Source organism: Mus caroli, chromosome 4 (genome assembly GCF_900094665.2).
Source record: "Mus caroli chromosome 4, CAROLI_EIJ_v1.1, whole genome shotgun sequence".
Taxonomy (NCBI): Eukaryota; Metazoa; Chordata; class Mammalia; order Rodentia; family Muridae; genus Mus; species Mus caroli.
The window spans coordinates 112,610,361-112,635,653 of record NC_034573.1 but is presented as its reverse complement, the minus strand read 5'-3'; the positions used below and the strand labels follow the sequence as shown (position 1 = coordinate 112,635,653).

Here is a 25,293-nt window from a genome sequence, read left to right as displayed (position 1 = left end):
GTCATCAGCCATGGGCTGGGTTCTGTCCACTCTATATATACCTTACTCATTTAGGTCACAGGCTTCAAACATGACAAAATAATAAGAATTCTGGGCGGCTCTGGATTTTGCTTCTGACCTATTTTCTTTTTTTTATCTGATTCATTTTTTTTTTTTTTTTTTTTTTTTGCTTAAAACAAACACCCTCAAGTTGGCAATCATATAAAATGAACCGTTAAGTTTACCAGAATGTCCCAAACCATGCTCATGCCTGGGCACAGTCTATGCCCTTCCCTGAGTCTCTCAAGTAAGTCTTTTCTGAGAAAACCTGCTCGGAAGGGCCCCACCTGGAAGAATGTCGTTTGTGAAGACAGCAGCTGTAAATTTCCACATTGCCCAGCTTGCCACCTATTGTAATATGTCAACATAAAGGAAGGGGGGGGGGACTTCAGGGAGGAGGAGAGCCAGATGAGTTCCAGCCCAGCCACCCTGAAAGAACTGAAACTCAGTGAGCACTGCCACACACAAACAAAACCCATGGTTCCTGGCTTCTGCTCAGGGTATTTTTTTTAAATAGCCACTGCTGATTTCTGATGGCCAGAAAGGAATGTCTAGCCATGGGAGCCTATTTGGGCTCTTACCCTCTCTTGATTTATGTCTGCCAAGAAGATGCTGTAGTTTCGGTACACACTCTCCTTGATAGGGTCATGCCAGTATTGTGCTTGCACCAGGCTGAGAAAGAGAAGGAATGAAGGTGACTGGGTGCTTTCAGTCAGTATGCCTGGAACATACTCCAGTGTCTAGGCAACCAAGAGACTTCAAAAGGATGAAAAACCAAAGCCTGAAGTCCCAGGCCTAACCTTCTAATAGGGCTAATAGGGAATACTTCTTAGACCTGTCAACAAAACATCTCGCTGGGAGAACGACAGGCCATTTGGCAGATACAGAAAGGCCAAAGAATTGGGGAAGAGATTCATCAATATTTGACCTTCTAATATGGTGGTCTAGGCTGTCCCTTCTCACAGTTCCACCTCTCCCACTCTCCTTTGCTTCCTCTTTATCCCATAAGACTCTGCCGCCTTTTGTCTCTTCCTCTCCATTGTTATCCTTTTCCTCGTCTTCCTCAGGCTGGAATGGAGACTGAGCCTTCTCAGAGTGACTATCAGTTATCAGAATGACCCTTTCCAATCTGTTGATAAATGTGTTTGGAGCCAGATGTGGTGGTGCCCGCCTGTAGTAGCAGCACATGGGAGGTAGAGGCATAGGGTTCAGAAGTTCAAGGTTATCTTCAGCTACAGAGCAAGTCTGAGGTCAGTCTGGGCTAATATGAGACCCTGCCATGAAAAAAAAGTATTTGGAAGTCCTAAAATGTTTAACTTCACTGATACTTAAAAATTCAGGGCTAGGAGCAGAAGAAATGGCTCAGTGGTTAAGAGTCCTGGCTGCTCTTCCAGAGGATCTGGGTTTGATCTCTCCCTAACTCACATGGTGGCTCACAACCATCTATAACTCCAGTTCCTGGGGATCCAGTGCCACCTTCTGGCTTCCTGGGCACCAGGCCAGCACATGGTGTGCATACATACATACATGCTAATAAAACACCCAAACAGAGAAGAAAAATATCTAGTATATAAATAAATAAAATTCAGGGTTAAAGGTATAGTTCCCAGATAATAGTATTTGTTTGACCTGCACATGACTCTGGGTTTGATCCAGAGAAGCTCTGCAAACACAGATAGACTGTGAACACATATATAATACTACCTACCATCAGTACTGCTGCTCACTACTTTCCCCACATAGGATCCTAAGGCCCTTGATAAGACAGTAAGATACTCTATACTAGGGGTCTGCTAGCCCATACAGGGTGTGAGACAAGCTGTGCTAGAGGCTGGAGTGGTGAGAAGACTGCAGGGGGCCGGGGGGTAGAAACATCACACAACTTCCCCGGGTGATTGATCATGGCTCACTCAATAATGCAAAGTGATGGTGAGGAAAGTCTTTGGACCCAGTCAAGCTGGGTCCAAATTTGTGACCCAGAATTTCAGTGGCCTAGAATTTCAGGAGGCTGATGACAAAGGATGAGCATGAGGCTGATCATCACCTAAGCTTTTGCCATCAAAATGAGACAGCTAAGAGGAGCAGACAGGAAGATACAGGGACATCCCACTGCAAGGAGCTTGATGTAAGTGGTACAGCCCAGAGGAGGCCTGAGGATGGGCAGAAGCAGAGGGGCCTGGGAGGAAGAGGAGGAGGAGGGGGAGGGGGAGGGGAGGGGAAGGGGGGAGGAGGTTTGTGAAACAGAAGGAGAACTAGTGTACACTCTCACTACTTGTACTGCTGAGAAGTAGATTGGGAAAGGCTAACTGATCTAAGTTATACTTTGGTGTTTTGAGACAGTTTCACTATGTAGCCCAGGATATACTCAAATAGATGCTCTTCCTGCCTCTGTGTCCCCAGTGTTAGGATTACAGGCATATACCACCACACTTGACTTTTTTGGTTTGTTTTATCAGGAAAGCTCTTGCTATGTAACTCTGACTGGCCTGGTCCACCATCTGTAGCCAGTGGGGTCCTCAAACTCGCAGCAATTCTCTTGCCCCGCCCTCCTGAGCTCTTCTGGCATTACAGGTGTGAACCACCATGCTCTTTGAGGCTTTGGGAATCAGACTGTTAGGGAATTCCATTTATTTACTTCAGTGTATATGTGTGGGTATATATATGCATGTGTTCATGTAGGTCTATGTGTGGGTGATCCTGTTATTCTTGTGGAGACTGACACCAGGTGTCCTCTATCACTGCACCATGGTCCTTGAGACAGTGTGATAGCACTGCTGGCTGGACAGCAACTTCCCAGAATCACCTTCTTTCTGCCTCCTAGGGCTGGGGTCACAGATACTGCTGTCAGCTTTGCATGTAGGTGCTGGCAACCTAAACCTGGTCTGGATGCTTGCACAGCAAGCATTTAAACATTCAGCCACTTCTTGGGCCCCAGCAATGCCTGTTTTAAGTTTGGTTAGATTTGGTTTCCTTGTGGACATCCTCTCCTATACAAAAGGTAACCTGCATGAAGGCAGAAGAAACTTTCCCTGTCTACCCTTCCCACGCTTTCCCACCATTTTGTGTCCTATTGGCCACCTGTGCAGATGAGGCTCCGCTCATATACATTTAAAAAAGAAAAAGCAAACGACCCGACCAAAATTAAATGGTGGCCTAAAAGTTAAGTCCGTGCTACCGGCTGTTGAGAATTCTGAACACACAATGCAGGGAGACTGAGTTAGTGCTATGCTGTTGGCTCACAGGCCTAACTCATCCTTAGCATCTCAGCCACCACTGTTTCTCACCTAGACCACTGCTCAGACCCTAAAGAGTTCCTTGTTTTTCTTCGAGCCCTCTCGGAGTCCACTTTCTACAAAGCAGTGGAGGCCTTCTGAAAACACGACCACGTCGCGCTAGTCTTCTGCTTCACATGCTGTTACAGAGAGAACAGCATTTCTTAGTACTCCATGTTCCTGGCCAATTCCTTCCAAGGTAGGGCCCCACCTTGTCTTTTCAATTCTCCCATCTGTCCCTAAAGTCACCCCAGCCCAGAACAAGCCAAACTTGTCCCTGCCTTAGTGCTGGCCATTCTTTTCTTGACTTCTCCCACGTTCCTTCCACCTCCCCCTTCACACCCCAGAATAAAAGTACCAATAACGTAGGAAACACCACCATCACGTGCACACCTGCATCTTAGCAGCCTCCACCTAAGGTGCCCGCTTCCCCTCCCCTCCTAGCAAGAGACCAGTGTGCCCAACTGGCTTCTATGCCATGGTATCTAGGGAGCGTGCCACCAGGTGTGGCAAATAGTATTTCATATTTGATGAGACTATGAATAAAAGACTTCAAAGCTGCAACTGGAAGAGAGAACAAATGACAACACCTGGAGAGGAAATAGAAAGCTCAGCCAGGCGGTGGTGGCGCACGCCTTTAATCCCAGCACTCGGGAGGCAGAGGCAGGCAGATTTCTGAGTTCGAGGCCAGCCTGGTCTACAGAGTGAGTTCCAGGACAGCCAGGGTTACACAGAGAAACTCTGTCTCGAAAAACAAACAAACAAACAAACAAACAAAAAACAACAACAACAAAAGAAATAGCTCAATGTTTTAAATACAGCCCTACTGGATTTAAGTCCAGTCCAAACCTTTTAATTACTAGGAATTCAGGCTACACTAGATAGTCTTTACTCAACTTGCTTAACCTGAAAAATGATTCTCCAGTAAGGCATGCTTCTAACCACACGTCAGAGGCTCAGAGTGCCTAGGGCCACACAGCTAGCTAATGACAGAATGAGAGCTCTCCAACAACCCCCAGGAGAACACAAGAGGCCATCTTCCTTTACTTTCCATGTTTGAAGGTGGCCCCTGACCCTGATCCCCCATTGGTCCTTGGTGCAGGCACACAGATTTACAGTTAGCTAACAGCTTCCCTCAGATCCCAAAGCTCGGCATCGCTGCCTTCTGGGTGGGCATGCTTCGCAGATCCTTCCTGGTTGGGATCTGTTCTTCACGTGTAACACGAATGCACGGCAGTATGCATTTTCTTCTGTCCTTGACACAGTACTCAGCAAGCTTTCAGTCTGGAAGCTCAAGTATGGTAATGGTTTGGGTGTCTTTTTTATTGCTACTTTTTTTTTTTTCCAAGACAGAATCTCTGTAGCCCTGGCTGTCCTGGAACTTGTTATGTAAAGCAGGGTGGCCTCAAACTCAGAGATCCAGCTGCCTCTGCCTCCAAAGTGCTAGGATTAAATAAAGGAAGGTGCCATCCCCCGCCCCCTTGCCACCCCCCTGAGAATTCTCCCTTAGTTACTTCCTGCCTGGGACATAACTTTAGCTCTAAATCTGGGTCGTCCAGGTAAATCGCTGAGAGAGTGGATTGTGTCTCCTGTCAGGGTCCAGGGTGGAGAAAAGCAGTCACCTGGGCGTCCCCTCCCCAGGGAGCTGGGGATTCAGACTGTGCCTGCCTCAGGTTTCCAAAAGGCCCTAGTTTGGACCTGCCCACTTACCGTACATCCCCCAGTCTCTAGGCTTTCCTGGGGCTCTAGAGCATGGTTTTCTGCAATGAGCCTTCTATGGAGGGAGGTAAGACCTTTCGGCTGAGCCACACAGTTCTTACAGCCCAGCCGGCCTTCTGTTTGTATTTTTTCAAAAACATGCTGAGATCTTGTGCTGGCTCTGCGCTCCTCTCTTGTTCTCTGTGCCTCCTTCAAGTCCTTTTTTTTTTTTTTTTTTATTTAGTTTTAATTAATTAAAAATTTTTTTTTTCTGTACAGGGTTTCTCTGTGTAGCCCTGGCTGACCTGGAACTCAACTCATTCTGTAGACCAAGCTGGCCTCAAACTCACAGAGATCTGCCTGCCTTTGTCCCTATGTCCCGAGTCTACCACTACATGGAGCCAAATTTTTTTTTTTTTAAGATTTGTTTATTTGTTTATTTTTAAATTTTTTAAAAAATTATTTTTAATTGTGCACTGGTGTTTTGACTACATGTTTGTCTGTGTACCTGAGAGAGCCAGATTCTATGGAGCTGGAGGTACAGACAGTTGTGAGCTTCTATGTAGGTGCTGGCAATTGAACCCTGGTCCTCTGGAAGAACAGCCTCTTACCTGCTGAGCTCTCTCCAGCCCCACATTTATTTATTTTTATTTTTATGTATATGGGTTTTTTACCTGCATGTATGTCTGCACACCATGTGCAGGCAATGCTCCTGGCGGCCAGAGGATCCCGAGACTAGAGTTATGAACTGTGGTGATACCTCTAGCAGCCGCTCACACTGCATGCTAGCAGGGCACTCCCACAGTCTGCACCTGACAGCTGGCTGCACTCACCGTTCTTGCACAACTTTGGAGTAAGCACCAGCATTAAGTGACTTCCTGATGAAGTCGCAGATGTGAGAACTCTCTCCTGGGCATCGGGGGAGTCCAAAGACACCTGGGTAGGAAAACGACAGCCATCTATTACTCTAATAATCACATGTTGAGTGCCACTGTAGCAGGCACCGTGAAACAGGAAAAATAAAAACATCCAAGTACTGCCAGTTTCCCTCTGGTAGTCCGCCAGGGACCTCTGCCCCAGCCTCCCATGTGTGGCTGTTGCAGCACATGGTTACCCCATCCTCTTTCTGGGAAACTCATCTGGTTCTGCATCGCCATTCCTCTCCCCAGTCATACTTTCCTCCGTGCACTTCCCCTTCCTGTGTGAATTACTTTTGACACTTACTGCAGTGCAAATGTTCCACGGGTTGTTATTACACTGTGTTGTTTAGGGAGAGAGAAAGGACTCTACATTAACAGTACAGATTCAATGGTCTCTTGAATACTTTTCTCTGCCCTCCCTTGCCACCCCTCCCCTTTCTCTTTTTATGACGATAGGGTAGGGGCTAATAAAGCCCAGGCTGAACTCAAACTCAATCCTCCTATCCCCAACCCCTAAATTCTGGGATTCTAGGCACACACAAATGCCTTTCCCATAGTTCTTAGCCGTAGATCTTTGAATCCACAGATATGGTGCACCTTGGGTTCAGAAAGCCAAATGTGAGCTCGGGTGCAGCTTTGTGGCAGAGTTCTTGTTTCACATGTGGAGACCCTGGGTTTTATCCCCAACAATATGCGTGCACACACACACTGATGATAATTAAAGAAGAGGCCATGAATTTGGGAGAGAGTGGGAGGAGTTAGAGGGTAGAGAGCTGGAAATGATGTGAATATAATACATAAATACAAAATAAAGCTTTAAAAAAATTAAATAAAAAATTGCTGGGCAGTGGCACACGCCTTTAATTCCAGCAAGCGGGAGGCAGAGGCAGGTGGATCCCTGTGAATTCAAGGCCAGCCTGGTCTACAGAGTGAGTTCCAGGACAGTCAGGGAGGGCTACCTAGAGAAACTGTGTCTTGAAAAACTAAAATAAATACATAAAATGAAAAGAATATTAAAGCCTGCATCCAAGCTTTAATTTCTGTTGTCAATCATGTTGACAATAACACACAGCATGAGAGGAGTTCTAATCCAGTGATGCGCCTTTCCCCTCAAATGGGCATTTCTAAGTGGAACCACAAATTAGAACAAAAAGCCTCCACCCTAATTAATGTTAGTTGTACAGCACAACTGTCAGAGAACAGGAACACCGTTTTATTTCCCTTTTTTTGGTAGTGCTAGCATAGGACCTTGCACATGTTGGACAACTGTTATCACCACCAGGCTACACACACAGCTCAACTTAGTTCTGCAAATCCTCAACTATCAACTGTCACTGGGCTGAGACTCTTTTTTTTTTTTTTTTAAAGATTTATTTATTATATGTAAGTACGTTGTAGCTGTCTTCAGACACACCAGAAAAGGGTGCCAGATCTCATTATGGATGGTTGTGAGCCACCAAGTGGTAGTTGGGATTTGAACTCAGGACCTTCAGAAGAGCAGTCAGTGTTCTTAACCACTGAGCCATCTCTCCAGCCCCTGCGCTGAGACTCTTATCTCTATGAAATCTAATCAACTACGTAGAAGAGATGGCTACTAATGACTTGCCTGTGCTACAGAGCTTCGCAATCCCTACTCCTCCATTGGTGATAGTTACTCTGTCCCATTATGTAGAAATGGGATTTGACAAGAGTGGCTGATGCAGGGTACAAATCCAACTACCACATCTTTTCTTCTTTTCTCTCTTTCTTTATTTCTTTTCGAGACAGGGTTTCTCTGTGTAGCCCTGGCTGTCCTGGAACTTCATCTGTAGACCAGGCTGACCTCAAACTCACAGAGATCTACTTGCCTCAGCCTCCTGAGTGCTAGGGTTAAAGGCATGAGTCACTACCACCTGGCAATACTACAATTTAAAAAAGTAGGCAAGGCTGTGGAGATCTCGCAATAGTTAGGAGCAGCAACAACTCTTACAGAAGACACATGCAAGATGGCTCAACAATTACCCATGACTCCAGGTCCAGAAAAATGTAATACCTCTGTCCTCCTCATGTGCCCCCCCACCCACGTTATCGAAAAAGGAGGAGGAAGAGCAAAGAAAGAAACAAACAAAGGGTAGGAAGGAAAGAATAAAGGAAAGAAGGAAAAATGAAAGAAAAAGGAAATACAAAACATCAGAAGGACATGGGTTAGGAAAGGGGAAGAGAATCATGGAAAGAAGAGGTGACCATTACCTTGATGTTGTCCCCCAACTGAGACCAGGGTCATCATGGGAGGTGTTGGGCATCTCTGAGCCACTGCCCTCCTGGAGAAATCAAGGATGGTTGTCAGCTCTGATGGTCAGATTAGAATCTATCAAGTCACTTCACAGATTAAGTTGTTTAATACACCATGGGTCCCCAAACCACAGAGTTACAGGATCTTCCTTCCCTAAGGCTGAATTCAAATCTTATTTTATAGAAAATAAATCAAGAGAGGCTAGGGAGATGGCTCAGCCTATGAAGGGCTTGTCATACAACCATGAGGAACTGAGCCTGGATTGGATTGCATACCCTCCCTTAATAAGAAAAAAGAAAAGGCTCAGACAACAGTAATCTGGTAATATCAGCATGTGGGGGGTGGGGAGAGGTAGAGATAGAGGGTCTCTGGGGCTTGCCAACAGCCAGTCTATTAACACTGAGCTCCAGGTTCATGGAGAAATCTTTTCTCAGTGCTGGCGATGATGATGATGATGATGACAATGATGATGACAATAATAATAAAATGTTGTCCAGTGAGGGTTAAGCACTCGATACCAAAACCAGGTTTTGACTCCCAGGCCTGGTAGAAGAGAACTGATTCCTCAAAGCTGTCTGTCTTCTGACCTATGTGCATACACCAAGGCGTGAGCGTACACACACACACACACACACACACACACACACACAGAGAGAGAGAGAGAGAGAGAGAGAGAGAGAGAGAAAGAGAGAGAGAGAGAAGGAAACAAATATAGTTTAAATTTTTTTAAGTTAAGTCATGTGGTGGCAGCCCACATGTTTAATCCCAGCACTCAGGAGGCAGAGACAGGTGGATCTCTGGAGTCCCAGGCCAGCCTGGTCTACAGAGTGAGTTCCAGGACAGCCAGGGCTACACAGAGAAAACTGGTCTCAAAAAACTAAGAAAAAAAGAAAAAAAGAAAGAAAGAAAGGAAGAAAGAAAGAAAAAAAGAAAGAAGGAAAGAAAGAAGAAGAAAATAAGAGGTGGAGAGAGATGATTTAGTGGTTAAGAGTGTTGGCAGCTCACAAAGGTTTGGCTCCCAGCACCTACAATGGGTCACTCACAGCTTGTAACTTAGGCTCAAGGTGAATGATGCCCCGCTCTGGCCTCTGTGGGCACTGCACTCACACCTGCACATACCCCCAATGTACACATACTTGATGAAAAATAATATAAAATCTTTAAATTTTTCTAAAAAAAGTAGGGTGGAGAGTTGTTGAAGACACTGAACATTGACCTTTGCCCTCCACATACATGCTCACACATCTGCACACATCAAAAAGAAAGAAATTAAGTTCCACAAAGCTTTTTATGCAGCCACGTTTTAAGAATAACTTCCTTTCTATGACCGGGGAAGATACCAAAATAATTAAAGTCCACTCATCTGAATAGAAGAAACATCAATTCCATGTAACAGGCACCGTGGCCCAGAGGGGTACTTACAGGAACTGGCCTCCCTGGGAGAAGCCAATAGCATTGTATCCCTGCTGCAACTTAGGGTCCTTTCCCAGAATCTGACACACCATGTTGACTTGGACATTAACATTCAAGAAGAAGCTGTTCTCCACATCCTAAAAGAGGAGTAGCGAGGAGTGAAAAGAAGGAACTGCGCATAAATAGCATCTTCTCTAAGATGGGGGCTGGCATGGGTCAGCACCCTCACATAGCCACTAGACTGTTAGTTAGCTGAGCATGCTGAAACAATGCTGTAGCTCAAGCACTTGGGAGGATGAGGTGGGAAGATCAAGTTCTAGGCCAGCCTGGGCTACAGAGCAAAAGCTTACATCCCAAAATAAAATAAAACCAAACCAGTAGGGCTATAGTTTGCTGCTAAAAATGCAAGGTTGAGTTGTTCAAACCCCTCAGGGAGCGAGCGGGATCTTACCTCCATCATGTTCTTCCCAATCTCTAGAGACAAGACGTAAATCCCAGGTATTTCTTTTTCAACCATCTTTTTAATGACACCCATGCTCATGGGGTTACAACAGCTGTCCCCTAGGCAAGAAAAACAACAGTGGAAATTTGTGAATTGAAACATTATTTAAGAAACACAAATCTTTTATGTCTCAAACCAAAGGGCATAAATGAACGAGAAAGGGCAGCATGCGGAATGGAGGGAACTAGTAAACAATTGTCTAATGTGGGGATTCTCCAGCTTTTCCTACACAACGCCCTTCTCACTTTAGGAATTCTTAACACTACCTTGGTTATAGGGGTGCATACAGCATATATACAAATCAAACAGTTACTGACAATGAATCATAAGGTAATTCTTCGGTATACACAAAACTTTACCATTTTATTAAGGGCAAAATTAATTTTACAAAATGGTAAACATTCTACTTGTTTATTTTTACATAAAGAATTATATTTTCACCTCAGCAGAGTAGGTCACTGTCTAAACCCAGCACTCCGGAGGCAAAGGCAGGCAGATCTCTGTAAAATTGAGAGACCAGACTGGTCAACACACTGAGTTCCAGTCTAGCTAGACCTACATATTGAGACCCTAGCTTTAAATTTAGAAAGAACTGAGGGCAGAGGGATAGTGGTGGCGCACACCGTTAGTCCCAGCACTCAGGAGGCAGAGGCAGGTGGATATCTGAGTTCCAGGCCAGTCTGGTCTACAGATGAGTTCCAGGATAGCCATGACAACACAGACTCTCTTTAAAAACAAACAAACAAACAATGAAATCAATCAATCAATCAATCAAACTAATGCCCCCCCCTAAAATTCATTCTAGCTGAATAGCTGATAATAGAAGACATAAGTAGATCTTGGTGTTTTTCAGAGTCAATCAAGATTTCGGTTTTATAAGTACTGAAACACTGCTTGCAGAAATAGAGATAGTACAAATGTCAGAAGCATGCTTGGGGTTATTTCAGAAACGATTGGACATTCTATCCTAATCACAAAACAAACATTTACTGATTTGTTTTTATTTTAGATGAAACTCAAGTTAGCAACTCTGAAATTTGTATTTCTTTTAATTGATATGTATGAACGTTTGCTTCCATGTATGTATATGTGCACCATATGCATGCCTGGTGCCTCTGGAGTACAGAAGAGGGTGTCTGCCCTTGAAAGCAGAGTTTCAGGCAACTGAGCTATCATGTAAGTGCTGGAAACAAAATTAAAGTCCTCTGAAGGTCAGAGGTTCTCTTAACCACTATGCCTTGTCTCCAGCCCTCCCAAATGGCAACTTTACAAGTAATCACTGGGACACAATATGATAGAGAAACTAATTTGGTACTTACATGCTGATGAAAATATTAAGTCCTTGTTTCTTGCAATAAAACCACTAGAAAAGCATAAGACATTGTATATACAATAAGAGCACCGGGATTCACCACGCCCAGCAGGCTGGAGACTGAGCAGACTGTTGGAGGCAGCATTTGTTGGTGTTCATGAAGGGCAGTGTGCACAGTGCTTGGAGGCAGCATTTGTTGGTGTTCATGAAGGGCAGCCTGCACAGTGCACAGTGTTCTGTGTTCAGAACCCAGGGAGTGGGAGATGCACACACTGACAGAAACATGCAGTTCACTTCACTCTTGACTTTGAATACATTTTTGCTCATTGAGCATTCAGAACACTGTTGCCATGTCTTTTTAGATACTCATATCTAGTAACATAATCCCATGTGGGGTTCTGACTCAAAATGTAAGAAGCCGGAAACCAAAAGTCAAGACAGTCAGACTCTAGAAGGAGAGAAAATTACCTGTGAAACATGTACCTCAATTCAGTGTCCAGATACACAAGTAATTCTTACAACTCAACAAGGCAAATAATATAATTATGAAATGGAGGGGTGTTGGAGAGCTGGCTGCTTGTGGTAGGTTGAATAAGAAAGTCCCCATAGGCTCATATATTTGAATGCTTAGTCAGGGAATGAAGCTCTTTGAAAGGATTAGAAGGATTAGGAGGTTTGGCCTTGTTGGAGGAAGTGTGTCATTGGAGTTGGTCTCTAAAGTTTTAAAGGCTCAGGCCAGGTGCTGTCTGCCTGTCCATCTGTCTGTCTCTGGATCAGGATGCAGCCCTCAGCTACTGTTCCAGCACCATGAGTTTCACCAAGCTCCCCACCATGATGACTCAATCGTTGAAACTGTAAACAAGCCCTCAATGAAGTGCCCTATTTACTAAGAGTTGCCCTGGTAATGGTGTCTCTTCATAGCAACAGAACAATGACAAAGAGATTGCACTTACACAGGACCCAAGTTTGATTCCCAACACTCATGTTGGATGGCTCACAAGTACATGTACTCCAGCTCCAGGAAATCTGATGCTGTCACCATCATCTGTCACCTAGGGCCTCTATGTGTACTTGACATATACTCACATAGGCACACACATATACATAAAAATAAATAATTTTAAAATAAAAGAAATGAAGAGGCTAGAGAAAAAGGTCTGCAGTTCAGAGCACTTCCAGAGCTTCTAAATTCAGTTTCAGAACCATGTTGGGTGCCTCACAACCACCTATAACTATAGCTCCAGGGATCCAATGATGCCCTCTTCTAATCTCTCTCTCTCTCTCTCTCTCTCTCTCTCTCTCTCTCTCTCTCTCTCTCTGTCTCACCAATTTTCCTTAATCTTAAAAAATAAATTGAGAAAAGATGCAAAGACACTTGCCTAAGAAAATTTCTATTGACAGAAAATGGTCAATAGAATCACTGTTGACAAAATGCAAGCTAAAATGATGAACTGTCAATCTATACCCATCTAGACTGCTTAAAAACAACCTAACATTGTTGTTTAGGCAGGGTATTGCTACATAATCCTAGCTGGACTAGAACTCTCCATATAGATCAGGTTGGTTTCAAACTCAGAGATATCTGTCTACCTCTGTCTCCTCAGTGCCGAGATGAAAGGCTGTGTACCACCATATCTGGCAAAAAAGAACATTTTAAAAATTAGTAAATAAGTGATGGCAAGGACACGGGGATTGAGGTATGCTGGTATCCTCTTAATGGAACTATACCAATGTAATCTCTGTGGAAAAGTATTGCAATGACTTAAAAAAAAATTAAGCACTGGGTAGTGGTGGTGCATGCCTTTAATCCCAGCACTTGGGATGCAGGGGCAAGCAGATCTCTGTGAATTCGTTGGCAAGTGCAGCCTGGTTTACAGAGTAAGTTCCAAGACAACCAGGGATACATGAGAAACTCTGTCTTAAAAAAAAACAAATAAACAAACAAACAAAAAATTAAGCATGCAATTATCATGACCAGCAACTCTACTCATACTAGATAACTAAGAAAAATGAAGACATACAGTAAAACCTTACCCAAATGTCTAAGGTGGTATTATTGGTAATAGCTAAAAGGCAGAAATAAGCCAAATGCCCATTACTGGATAAATAATCTGTGGTATATTCATACAATGGAATACTATTTACTTATAAATAGAAATGAAGTGCTGACGCATGCTACAACTTGGATGAACCTCAGAGCATGCATCGTAAAATAACCCTGCACAAAAGACTAATTATCCAATATATTTTACCTGTTATGTTCAGAATAAGACACCCCACAAGCATAGGAAATAGGCTGGAGGTTATCAGGAATGAGAGGAGGGGGAAGGAAACCTTGACTTAACCCATATGGTGGGTTTCCTGGGAGCTGACAAGTTCTGAAATCACGAGGAAGCCTCTGCACTGAAAACTGTGAACCTGATGTTACATGAGTTTCACCTCAATATAACAGACAAAACCCCACAAGCTTAAGCTCTGTCTAGCAGGTGCTAACACGCTTCCGAAGGCCACGTGGGGCTGGAGAAGTAGCCCTGCTGAGCGAGTGTTTGCCCAACATGTACCAGGCCCTGGGTAGGAACCCAGGACTGCATAAACTAGACAGGGTGCACAGATATGGTCTCAGCACTTTGAAGGCAGAGGGAAGAGAATTAGAAGTTCAAGGTCATCCTCGGTTTCTTAGCGAAGTTTGAGGCTGGTCTGAGCTGCATAAGAAAGAAATAGAAAGAAAAAAAGAGGAGGCAGGCCTAGTGCCACACACATCTGCAATGTCAGAGACCAGGATGAAGGTCTAATGCCACACATCTGTGATGTCAGGGACCAGGATGAAAGTCTAGTGCCATAGATCTGTAACATTAGGACTAGGATTAAGGTCCAAGAAATGCCTGAGGCACAGAATGTAATCAGTTGCTGTGAGCTTTGGGAAATGGCTGACTTCCAACTTGTATAAACCAGGGAATGAGAGCCTCAGAGCTCAGAGCCTCAGCCTAGCCCTAGAATTGTTTCCTTTTCCGGAAACAACCAGAGCTAAAAATAGGAAGCAAATGGACCACTGAGTAGAAACGTGGGCTGACGTGGTATCCCACTTTGCACTTGAATCCCAGCATTTCAACTGGATGGGAAGGTTAAGGGGAAAACACTCTGCCTTAGAGAAGCTTCTACTTCTTTCTTAATAGCCACCATGTTGTAATGAGTAAAGACCAAAAGAGGCCTTGGCTACACAGTTCAATGATACCGTGGCCTACAAAAGCTATTGTCTCAAACAAAACAAAACAATCAAATGATCCCTGCATATTTCCACATGCCTATAATTCTAGCTCTTTGGGGACTGTGGGGGAAGGGATAAGATCAAAGTTCAAAATCACTCTTGTCTAGACAACACATATAAATTCTGAGCTAGCCTGTACCAAATGAGACCTGGTCTCAGCCAAAAACTAGGTCTGTAATGGTGCAAGGGTTACAACACACACACACACACACACTAATAAAAAATACTTTAGCTGGGCGGTGGTGACACACAACTTTAATCCCAGCACTTGGGGGGCAGAGGCGGGCAGATTTCTGAGTTCGAGGCCAGCCTGGTCTACAAAGTGAGTTCCAGGACAGCCAGGGCTATACAGAGAAACCCTGTTTGGAAAACAAAACAAAACAAAGAAAACACCACCACCACCACCACCAAAAACTTTAATAAAAAAGACCCAAAAATTAAACTTAGCAACACACCAAAACAATAACAATATACTCTTTAAGTTACTAAGTCCAAAAGCAGAACCTCTACTTCTGTTTTGAGACAGGGTCTGGCTATGAACCTCAACTGGCCGAGGACTGGGATCCTACTCTTTGAGCTTCTTGAGGGCAGCAAGTACAGTGTGCGTTACTTTGGTTTAAAAAAATTCTGACCCCCCCCCAAGTGTGCTCATCGTCCAAGCAACCCTATTTTCATTAAACAACTTCACTTTCTTTCTTTCTTTTTTTTTTAAAGATTTATTTATTGATTATATGTAAGTACACTGTAGCTGTCTTCAGACACTCCAGAAGAGGGAGTCAGATCTCATTACGAATGGTTGTAAGCCACCATGTGGTTGCTGGGATTTGAACTCTGGACCTTCGGAAGAGCAGTCGGGTGCTCTTACCCACTGAGCCATCTCACCAGCCCAACAACTTCACTTTCTAATTGTCCAAGCCAAAGCCTGTGTAGTCATCTCTGCCACCTCCATCTCTCATGCCATATCTAATTCTTTGATGCCACACTGAAGTATGCCAAACTTCCACCACACTTCCTGTTACCACACAGCTGTTGTTATACAGCTCTGAGTCACAGGCATCTCTGGGTTTAAGTCTGCAGTGTCCCCTTGCAGTTCCTGTGACATCTACAATCTATTCTCAACACAGCAACTACAACAGAAATGAGGACACTGGTGGGACAAGACAGATAGGCACTCGTGCCTTTAATCCATAAAGCACAATCCTGTAAGGTCTCCCTCCTCCATCCCTCGTCACCTTATCCCAGAGAGAAAAAGAAACAACTGACTAGCTACAGGATAAAGCCAGGAACTCTTGAGGACAAAGAGGCCATTGAGCTGAATCTTATACAGGGAATCTCCCTAAGACTCTTCAAGAAAACCAATCTTCACAGCTAATAAATCTGAGCTCCCTGGGGGCTGGAGAGATGGCTCAGCGGTTAAGAGCACTGACTGCTCTTCCAGAGGTCCTGAGTAAGCCACATGGTGGCTCACAAACCATCTGTAATGGAATCTGATTCCCTATTCTGGTGTGTGAAGACAACTACAGTGTGTGTGTATGTGTGTGTGTGTGTGTATATATATATATCTCAAGAAAAAAAAGATTTTAAATCTGAGCTCCTAAAGAAAATGCCTGTTGTTGGTTTTGTTGACAAGCACCTGAATTCCCTGTGATCTCTCAGCTGACTGTTCTCAATCCCCTTCTTTCTAACAACAACTTCTCCCCAGAGCTCATAGCCACAGCTTTTGTTCAGTGATCACTTAGGGTATGCATGAAAATCTAGTGTCAGAAATAGAAAGATCCTTTCACTTCATTTTTAATTTTAATTATATGGGTCTTCCCACGTAGCTCTGGCTGATGTGGAACTTTCCATGGAGATCATGCAGGCCTCAAACTCGGGGTGTTCCTCCTGCTTCTCCTCCGGAGTGCTGGGGAGTTACTTTCTTAAACTAGCTCTTTACAGTAGCTAGCTAGCACAATGGGCTTAGAACAATTCTTTACAAATGTAAATTCTACTACCTCACAAGTTCCCAGTCCAATTCCAAGTCCTTACACTAATCTTAAAAGCCCCAACATACTTGTTCACCCTCTTATTCCCTTGCTCCCGCTGCTCCTGCTACACTGATCTGCATGCTGGTCTGCCAAGCTCAGGGCCTTTACACCTGCTGCTCCTGTGACCCCATGTCCATATGGCATCTTCCCTCGTCCTCTTTTTTTTTCTTCTCTTTTTTTCCTTCTTTTATTTTTTTATTGGATATTTTCTTTATTTACATTTAAATGTTTTCCCCTTTCCAGGTCTCCCCTTCGGAACCCCCATCCAATTCCCCCTCCCCCTGCCTCTATGAGAGTGCTCCCCCACCCACCCACTCCTTTCTTCCCTCCCTGGCATTCCCCTACACTGGGGCATGGAACACCCTCAGGCCCAAGGGCCTCTCCTCCTACTGGTGTCCAAGTCCATCCTCTGCCACATAAGCAGCTGGAGCCATGGGTCCCTCCATGTGTACTCTTTAGTTGGTGGTCCAATCCCTGGGAGCTCCGGGGGGGGGGGGCGGGAGGGGGGGTCTGGCCAGTTGCTCCCTCCATGGGGCTGCATCCTCTTAAGCTCTACTCAGTTGTCACTCTTGGGTGAATCCCGTTTCCTGTTCTAACTTGCTCTGTAGAAGCACAAGCTCACACCTCAGGCTCTATCTTCTATCTGTTTTCACTGCACTCATGGCCATTTGACAAGTTTCCCGTATTTCGTTATAATACGTTTCCCCCACTGGACAGCAAGTTCCAGAAAGATGAAAAATGCTTCATGCTCAGATGTAGCAGGTGCTCCGAGGTAACTGTATAAAGGACATGAAGGTCCCTGGTAGATCTCTATTCACATGTGAAGGAATGAAAGCCTGAGTGTGCAGCCCAGCTTTGCAGGGGCAGGCTGATGCTACTGCTGCCAGGATTTTAACAAAGCATAAACTCAGCCGTGCACAATACTCACTGAGCACTCACTAAAGACACCTGGCTGCCGTCCCTTTCGTGCAGAGCAACCCCCAAATCCGAAAACCTTGGACTAGATGGGTGCTGTGGAATCTCTATCGCCTTTCCAGATTTAAGAACCGAGGGGGGAAAAGGATGCCCCCGTCCACGCCCACTCACCCATCCCATGCCAGATCACCAGCGGTAGTGGTGGAGGTGGGTCCAGATGCCCCAGGGCCCAGGCGGCGCAGCACCAAGGCAGCAGAGCGGCAGCTAGCAGCCTCCGAGAACAGGACGACGCCATCTTAGCAATCACATGACCGCGGGGACTGTGGACCAAAGTAATTCCGGTGGCCACGCCCCCTGCCGGGCTCAGCGTCCTGACAGAGACGTTTATTCATTGCTTAACACCCACCAGACTCTACTATATAAGGGCTTTCCATCTTTTAATTGATCTTATGCACTGCTCTCATTTTACACCCAAGGACGCCTAGGTGACAATTCCCCCTTCCCCCTACGGAACTTTGCCTTCTCTTTCAGCTGTGTATTAGCAGAAAAGAGCTGTTTATTCGCTAACAATTATGTCATTTGCACGTAATTTTAATTCTATGTGTGGGCGTTTCATATGTGTACGGCTCGCGTTCTACAGCGCATGTGTGGAGGCCAGAGAGCCGCTTGCAGGAGCGGCTTCTGGCCTTCCACTCCGTCGTCAGAGGGATTGAACTGAGGTCATCAGGCTTGGCAGCAGGTGCTTTTCCCCTAGGAGACTGTTTTTATTTTAGCACATGTGTGAGAAATTAGGTAAGGTCCTCGGAGGCAGAAAACTCTTCAGCACAGTGTCATAGTACTATAGCCCTTGGAAGAAAAGGCTCAGTGTTGGGACTGGGGAAGGGAGACTTGATTTTCATCCAGGGCAAGTTATATCATGGTGAGTTTTGGTTTGGATCGTAAAGCTAAGACGGGGTTTCAAAAGCTAAAGACGTAATTAGGGAGGAGGAAGTTTGAACTCCTGAAGGGGGGAAAGGTATCTTATTAAAGATGTAATCAGGACTTCCAGGCTGTCATGGACTCTCAGGTGTTTCATGTACTAGAAAGATGGGAAACATAGCTACGTCCTATCCAAGCTCCACTCTGGTTTATTATAGCCCAGAGGCTCCTGTCTATGCTCCCACATCTTTTCTAGATTCCCTCAGTGCGGTCTCGGCACCTCAATGACAGTGTCAAAAATTTTTCCCCTAAAAAACATTAAAAATGTTTAAAGGAATCTGTTAAATAGGGTGTATTCACGGTACAGTGGGACTCTCTGACACCGGCTTTATAAAGGATGAAGTAGTCTTGTAGAGAGTGACATAAGAAAAATCTAGAAGAATAACCGGTTGTGCACCCACATGAAACCCTTCTGTACCATCCCACTGAAACCAGCAGTTACTTAGTAATTGGAAAGCCAATTAAAATACAGGATTAGGATGCATTATACAGTGCACAGTCTGATAAGCGTTGGGCCAGCAAGATTGCTCAGCTGGATAAAACAATGGCCACTAAGCCATTCCTGATCCTATCCTCTTGAGAACTATGATAGCTTGAGGTAAAAAAAAAAAAAAAAAAAAAAAAAAACCAAGTTGTGCAAGCTGTCTTCTGAGCTCTACACACCGACAGTCACATGTCCCCATAGAGACTCATAAACACACAACATAAACAAATAAATCAGAGTGAAAACAAAGGAAAGCAAAAATAGGCCCAGGGCCAGGGAGACAGCTCTGTCTTTAAAGTGCTTGCTGCTTCAGCATAGAACCTGAGTTGGATGGCCACACCCGCAGGTGTAGGGAAGTGTAATTCCAGTGTGGAGGAGGCAAAGACAAGGGGATCCCTGGGGTTTGCTGGCCGCCAGCCAGCCAGTCTAATCAGATCACCAGGTTCCAGGTTCAGTGGGAGCCTCTGACTCAGATATGAGGTGAGAGGGATGGAGAAAGAAACCAGATAGGTCTCAGTAGCCCAAGTTGGCCTGGAATTTTCTATGTAGCTTTGAATGACTGAACTCTTGCTTTTCCTGCCCCTGCCTCGAAAGTGTTGGGATTATAGGCTTGGGCCACCATACTCAGCTCACTCTTTACTTTATACATTGCTGTATGATTTGTGTTTTTTAGATTTATTTATTATATGTAAGTACACTGTAGCTGTCCTCAGATACTCCAGAAGAGGGCATCATATTTCGTTACGGATGGTTGTGAGCCACCATGTGGTTGCTGGGATTTGAACTCGGGACCTTCAGAAGAGCAGTCGGAGCTCTTAACCACTGAGCCATCTCACCAGCCCGATTTGTGTTTTTATATCAAGGATACATAGCAAGGCTGGTTTGCTCTCTCTCTCTGTCTCTCTCTGTCTCTCTCTCTCTATCTCTCTCTCTCTCTCCAACTTGAGGCAGCTGTCCTGCCTCTGCCTCCTTGCTAGAATTACAGCTATTTTTCACCATACAATCTATGGAAATAACTTCTAAAACCAGAATATAATGATATATGTAGACATTGAAAATTGCACATAAACTGCTTCAGCAGCAAGAAGAGAGGTGTGTTCTGGTGGCAAACGTGGGGAAAGCAACCTTTTTCTCCCTACTGTTTGCAACCACACCATATTTCAAAGGCCTATGGAATAGAAGGAAAAACAATTATTAGTTTAGAAAATGGAATAATTTGAGAAGCATATTAAATCAGGGATAGTTTTTTTTTTTTAAAGTAGAATTTTGGTTTATTTGTGTGTGTGTGTGTGTGTGTGTGTAGCTATGTGTGTAAATGCACAAATCTCATGTTGCACATATGGAGATTAGAGGACTACTTTCAGAAGTCAGTTTTCTCCTTCTACCACTTGGGTCCCAGAGATGGTTGCCCACTGGTGGCAGGTGCCTTTTCCCTGCTGAGCCATCTTGCTGGCCCAAGTATTTTGTTTGTATTCTATGTATGAGAAGTATGTTCTTGGGTTGGTGGTGTGGCTCAGAGGCAGAGCAATTGGATCCAAGGCATGGGTTGAAGAGAGGGATGGAGAAAGGGGAAGAAGACAGTGTGTGTGTGTGTATGTGTGTGTGTGTGTGTGTGTGTGTGTGTGTGTGTGTTGGATTGAAGTTTCCACACATGCCCATGAGGTAGGTTGTTTCTATTTCTCTGATTTCCCACGTAACATTAGTGTTCTTCATTTTTGAGTTTGGGGAAGACATGCTAAAGTCTCCTCTTGTTATAATAATAGTGCGTTTTGCTCTCTTTGGCCCATCTCTTCTCTTGACAGTCCCATGTTCAAATATTTTAATCAGATAGTTAAAATTGTCTACAGGAGAACTGACAAGAGTTATTACTTCCTCTGAATTTGGTTTTAGGAGGAAATGTCTAGTGGGAGATAAGTACAGTTCTCTTAATTTAAGTTGTGATTTTAATAAGGAGCCCCCAATATTACAAAGTCTTAGTTTCCATATTAACTTCAAATAGAACTGAAAGCGAGTACTGAACTCCCTGACAGTTCCCCAAATAATTTGTATCATGCAAGAAACTATGGGAACTGAGAAGCACCCAAATGCTCTCCAATTTCAGATTTCTTTTTTTTTTTTTTGTACACAAGAAATAAAAGTACTTTAGAGCTTTTATAAATAAGTCACTTATTGATACCCGAAGTCAGGTCTTTATGCATGCTAAGCAAGCACTGTATAGACTGAGTTACATTCCTATCCGGTTTCATTTTGCCGATTTTTCCCACCTGAGATTGAATCCAGGGTCTTTTCCATGCTAGGCAAGAGTGTTACCATTTACATAAACCTCTAAATCTCTTGTCCAGTTTTAGAGCAAGAATCCCACTGAGTCAGTTTAATGAGAATCACCCTCTTCCCTTGACACTATCTGATCCTGTTCCATGTTCCCTACCCTCAATGTCTAAGTCTTTGGCCTACTTTTGGCAGAATGCTATCAGTAGTACTGAAAAAAGTCTAAGGCAGAAGTCCTCAGCCTGTGGGTCATGACCTTTGCAGGGTCACAAATCAGGGATCCTGAATATCAGATATTTCCATTACAATTCATAAGTGCCAAAATTACAGTTATGAAGTTAACAATGAAATAATTTTATGGTTGGGGGTCAGCACAACAAGAAGTGTATTAAAGGGTTGCAGCAATAGGAAGGTTGAGAACCACTGTTATAAGGTCATAGGAGCTTATGGGCCCTAAAAGGGGAACTCACTACTCTTGTTTTGCAAAACAGACACGAACATTGTCAAACTAAATGCTTATGTTCATGCTCATAAGTTAGTGCTGCTGTGGACCCTGGCCAGCAGACAGTGTGGAAATTCATGACTCTTAAGGTCCTGAGATTGACTATTGAATGCTCAGCCCTAAATGAGACATCTGTATTCACCCATAAATCTCTGGGAGTAACTCAGAAGATGGATGGAAAGAGTAAGAGCTGGAGGATGGGGAGGGCTGCTGTGCCATGCTGTCTTTTGTATATAGCATGTCCACAAGCAGCTATGCTCACCCGCACATGATCGAGCTAGTCAAAAATTCCAGGCTCTTTGAGGGACAGGCTCATGAGGCTCTGCCCCTAGCTGAGGAACTATTGTCAATTGATGGCTGCAGGGGTGAGAGGGAGTCACTTTTCTTCTGGTGTAATTGTTGCTAGGTTACCCATGCTCACACAGGCAGCACTAATTGGACTCAATAGATTGTAGAAAAGGAAGAAAAAGAAAAGGAATGGGGGTGGGGCAGGAGAAGGAGGAGGGAGAAGGAGGGAAAGAGTAATTCAGTGTGATGATGGAAGGTGTGGTGGCACTCATGGGAGGTACCAAAGGGCAGCTTTTGTCCACTACAGCAGAGTGTGCAGTTCAGCTTGTTACAGCTTGGCAGATCAGGGAATAGGCAACTCAGGTTGGAAAGAGGAGAGGAGGGAGGAGGAGGAGGAGGAAGAGAAGGCAGTGGTGGTAATGGAAATGTGATGGGCATGTGTTCAAAGCATCCAGGGGAATAGAGGGAGGAGTTCAAAGTGCAAATAACCAAGACACACACACACACATACACACACACACACACACACACACAGAGGAAATTAATAAGGAAAGAAATAGACAAAGAAAGAAGAAAGGCCTGATCTTAGTAATTTTCCAAACCAGGCGTGGTGGTGCATGCCTGTACACCAGCATTAGACAGATGGAGGCAGGAGAATTAGAAATTCAAGTCATCTTTATCTACATAATGAATTCAAGGCCAGCCTTGCACACATGAAACCACACACACACACACACACACACACACCCTCACCATGTTTTTGGTATATTTAGAGTTGAACTTTTCTTGAATTCATCTCCCTTATTGAAGTAATACTGAATAAAATGTGTCTTTATTGCCTTTGTGTTTGAATATATATTTCCCTTTTTCCTCTTTCTCTTTCTTTCTTTTTTTGATGTGTAGTATGTGCAAGTATGTAAGCATGTTTGGGGGCTGCAGGTGTGTGTGCACATGTGTGGAGGCCGGTGATCAACCTTGAGTGTAATTCCTCAGTAGCCATCTGCCTGGAACCTGGACTCATTGGTTAGGCCAAACTGTCTGGTCAGTAAGTCCCAGGTAGCCTCCACTCTCTGCCTCCCTAGCACTGGGCTCACAACATGCACCGTTAGACTTGGGGATTCAACTTATGTCCTTGTTCTGCAAGAACTTTTAAGTTCAACTATCTTCAAGTCTCCAATCCCCCCACCCCCATTTTGTTATTGAGATTGCCTTACTTGTAATAACAAGATAACTACTTGTAGCTGGTTAAAGCCATACTGGTTCATGTCTGCTGCCATCTTGCCTTCTCCTTCTCTTGAGACACTCTCTGTCTCTGCACCTCTTCACTCTGCCTCTCTTTTCCCTGTCCAATCACAGGCCTCCTGTTGCTCTAATGTAATTGGACAGGGAAAATCCTAGGACACTCTACAGTCAAGGGTGTCTTCCTAGCTTTGTTTGTTTGTTTGTTTGAGACAGCAGGGTTTCTTTGTGTAGTCCTGGCTATCCTGGAACTTGATCTGTAGACCAGGCTGTAGATCTGCCTGCTTTTGCTGCTCCAGAGCTGGGATTAAAGCCACGCACAACCATCACCTGGCATGGCTCTGTGTCTTTTGAATGATCCTATAGCATTGTGTTGTGTGACAAAGCTTTTCCTGAAGAGACACAACACATGTCTACTTAACCTAAATAGTAAGTCCACAACAGACCAAAGTACAGTCTAACAAAGTATACTTAAGTCCAACTTGGTGAGTTTTATTGGGGTTACTTACAGGAATATGGGGGAAGGCTTGATTACAGGAATGAAAATGACTCAAACAGCTGCATCACTAAAGTCCATCATGGGTGACAGCTCACAAAGCTGGTAACTGGGAGCTTATCTACTACACACCCTGCAGGCAGTACAGCAGATTGGAGAGTGTCCTTTCCAGGTACCTCAGTTGGTCTAAACTTCCAGGCAGCTCAGATGATTTCTCTTCAAGCAGCTGGTCTGGTCTCAGAGTCTTCTTTGCAGCTCAGTTTCCCTTCCTCTGAGAAGGATCCTCAACCAGTATTGTTTACTCTGGTAGGCAGGGGCCTTGTAAATCTGGTTAGTTTCAGGTACTTCCTAAAGCTAGTTTGAGTTGTTTACCTTCCCGCTTAAGGCTGGATGTTTAAATTTTGAGGTAACTGTTAAGCAACAGATAGTTTTTTGCCCTTATTTGTCAGCACTGGGGTTTGAACATAAGGTATTGGGCATGACTGTCAGGTGTTGGGAGCTAGGCCTATCCAAAGCTTTCTCTGAGGGTCTGATGAAAGAACAAAGGGAACATTAATTTGTGTCTTTGCCTAGGGCCAGGCTTGGCAAGGTCAGTCTGGGGCTGAGCCAGAGCCCAGAAGGAATCAATATTATAGTTTTTGGGAACCGTGCACTTCCTCCTTGGTTGTGGTTATCAGCCCTGAGGTAGCTATGCCTGAGGTATTCTTTGTTCTCTTTGCTAACATTGCTTAATTAGCTTTCTACTGCCTCTATTCCCTTTTCCCCACCCCCCGGAAATAAAATATACGATGCTATAGTTCTTAATAAACTTGTTTGCCATGAGCCATCAGCTTATGCAAGATCTTCTGATCCAAACCAGGCCTTCTTTATTGTCTCATCTTTGTCCTTCCCCTCCACACCTTGCCCTTCTTACTCTTGCTGGTTTGATGAGTCAAACCCCACTACTGAGTTACAATGAGCTAGGTCCTTAGCCCTTGGTGTTTAGAAATTGGGTCTCACTGTGTCAACCAGGTTTGCCTCAAACTCATCCTCATATCTCAGCCTCCCAAGTGCTGAGATTACAGATATGAACCACTGTGCCCTTCTCCCAGGGCTCCATGAGGGCAGGAGTTGAAGAGACTCTGGCCAGCTTGACGAGCGATCATGGCAAACATGGTTCTGGCAAGCCTTGCACTTCTCTTTCATTTCCTCTGCTCTGCTAAAAACCATTAGATTGCATTCCTAAAACTAGCCTTTAAGGTCTATTAGTTGGCTACTTTCTTCTCCTGAGGCTGATTACTGAGGTACAGCTATCAAAGTATTGAAGTCCAGCCCTGTACTGGCTAGTTTTGTGTCAACTTGACACAGCTGGAATTACCACAGAGAAAGGAGCTTCAGTTGAGGAAATGCCTCCATGAGATCCA

At 44.5% G+C, this 25,293-nt stretch overlaps 1 protein-coding gene across 1 annotated transcript in view; it reads right to left on the bottom strand.

The window, feature by feature from the left end:
- The window catches only part of Ppt1 (palmitoyl-protein thioesterase 1), a 23,088-nt gene extending 5,013 nt beyond the window's left edge, over positions 1-18,075 (bottom strand). Inside the window, exons 1-6 of the mRNA XM_021161179.2 lie at positions 17,807-18,075; positions 10,066-10,175; positions 9,624-9,751; positions 8,159-8,229; positions 5,843-5,945; positions 621-711 (exon numbers count right to left, since the gene is read on the bottom strand). Of these exons, the coding sequence (XP_021016838.1) occupies positions 621-711; positions 5,843-5,945; positions 8,159-8,229; positions 9,624-9,751; positions 10,066-10,175; positions 17,807-17,930 (627 nt within the window). The 5' untranslated portion in view covers positions 17,931-18,075. The remainder of the gene's footprint in view (positions 1-620; positions 712-5,842; positions 5,946-8,158; positions 8,230-9,623; positions 9,752-10,065; positions 10,176-17,806) is intronic.
- Between the last annotated feature and the right edge of the window lie 7,218 nt (positions 18,076-25,293).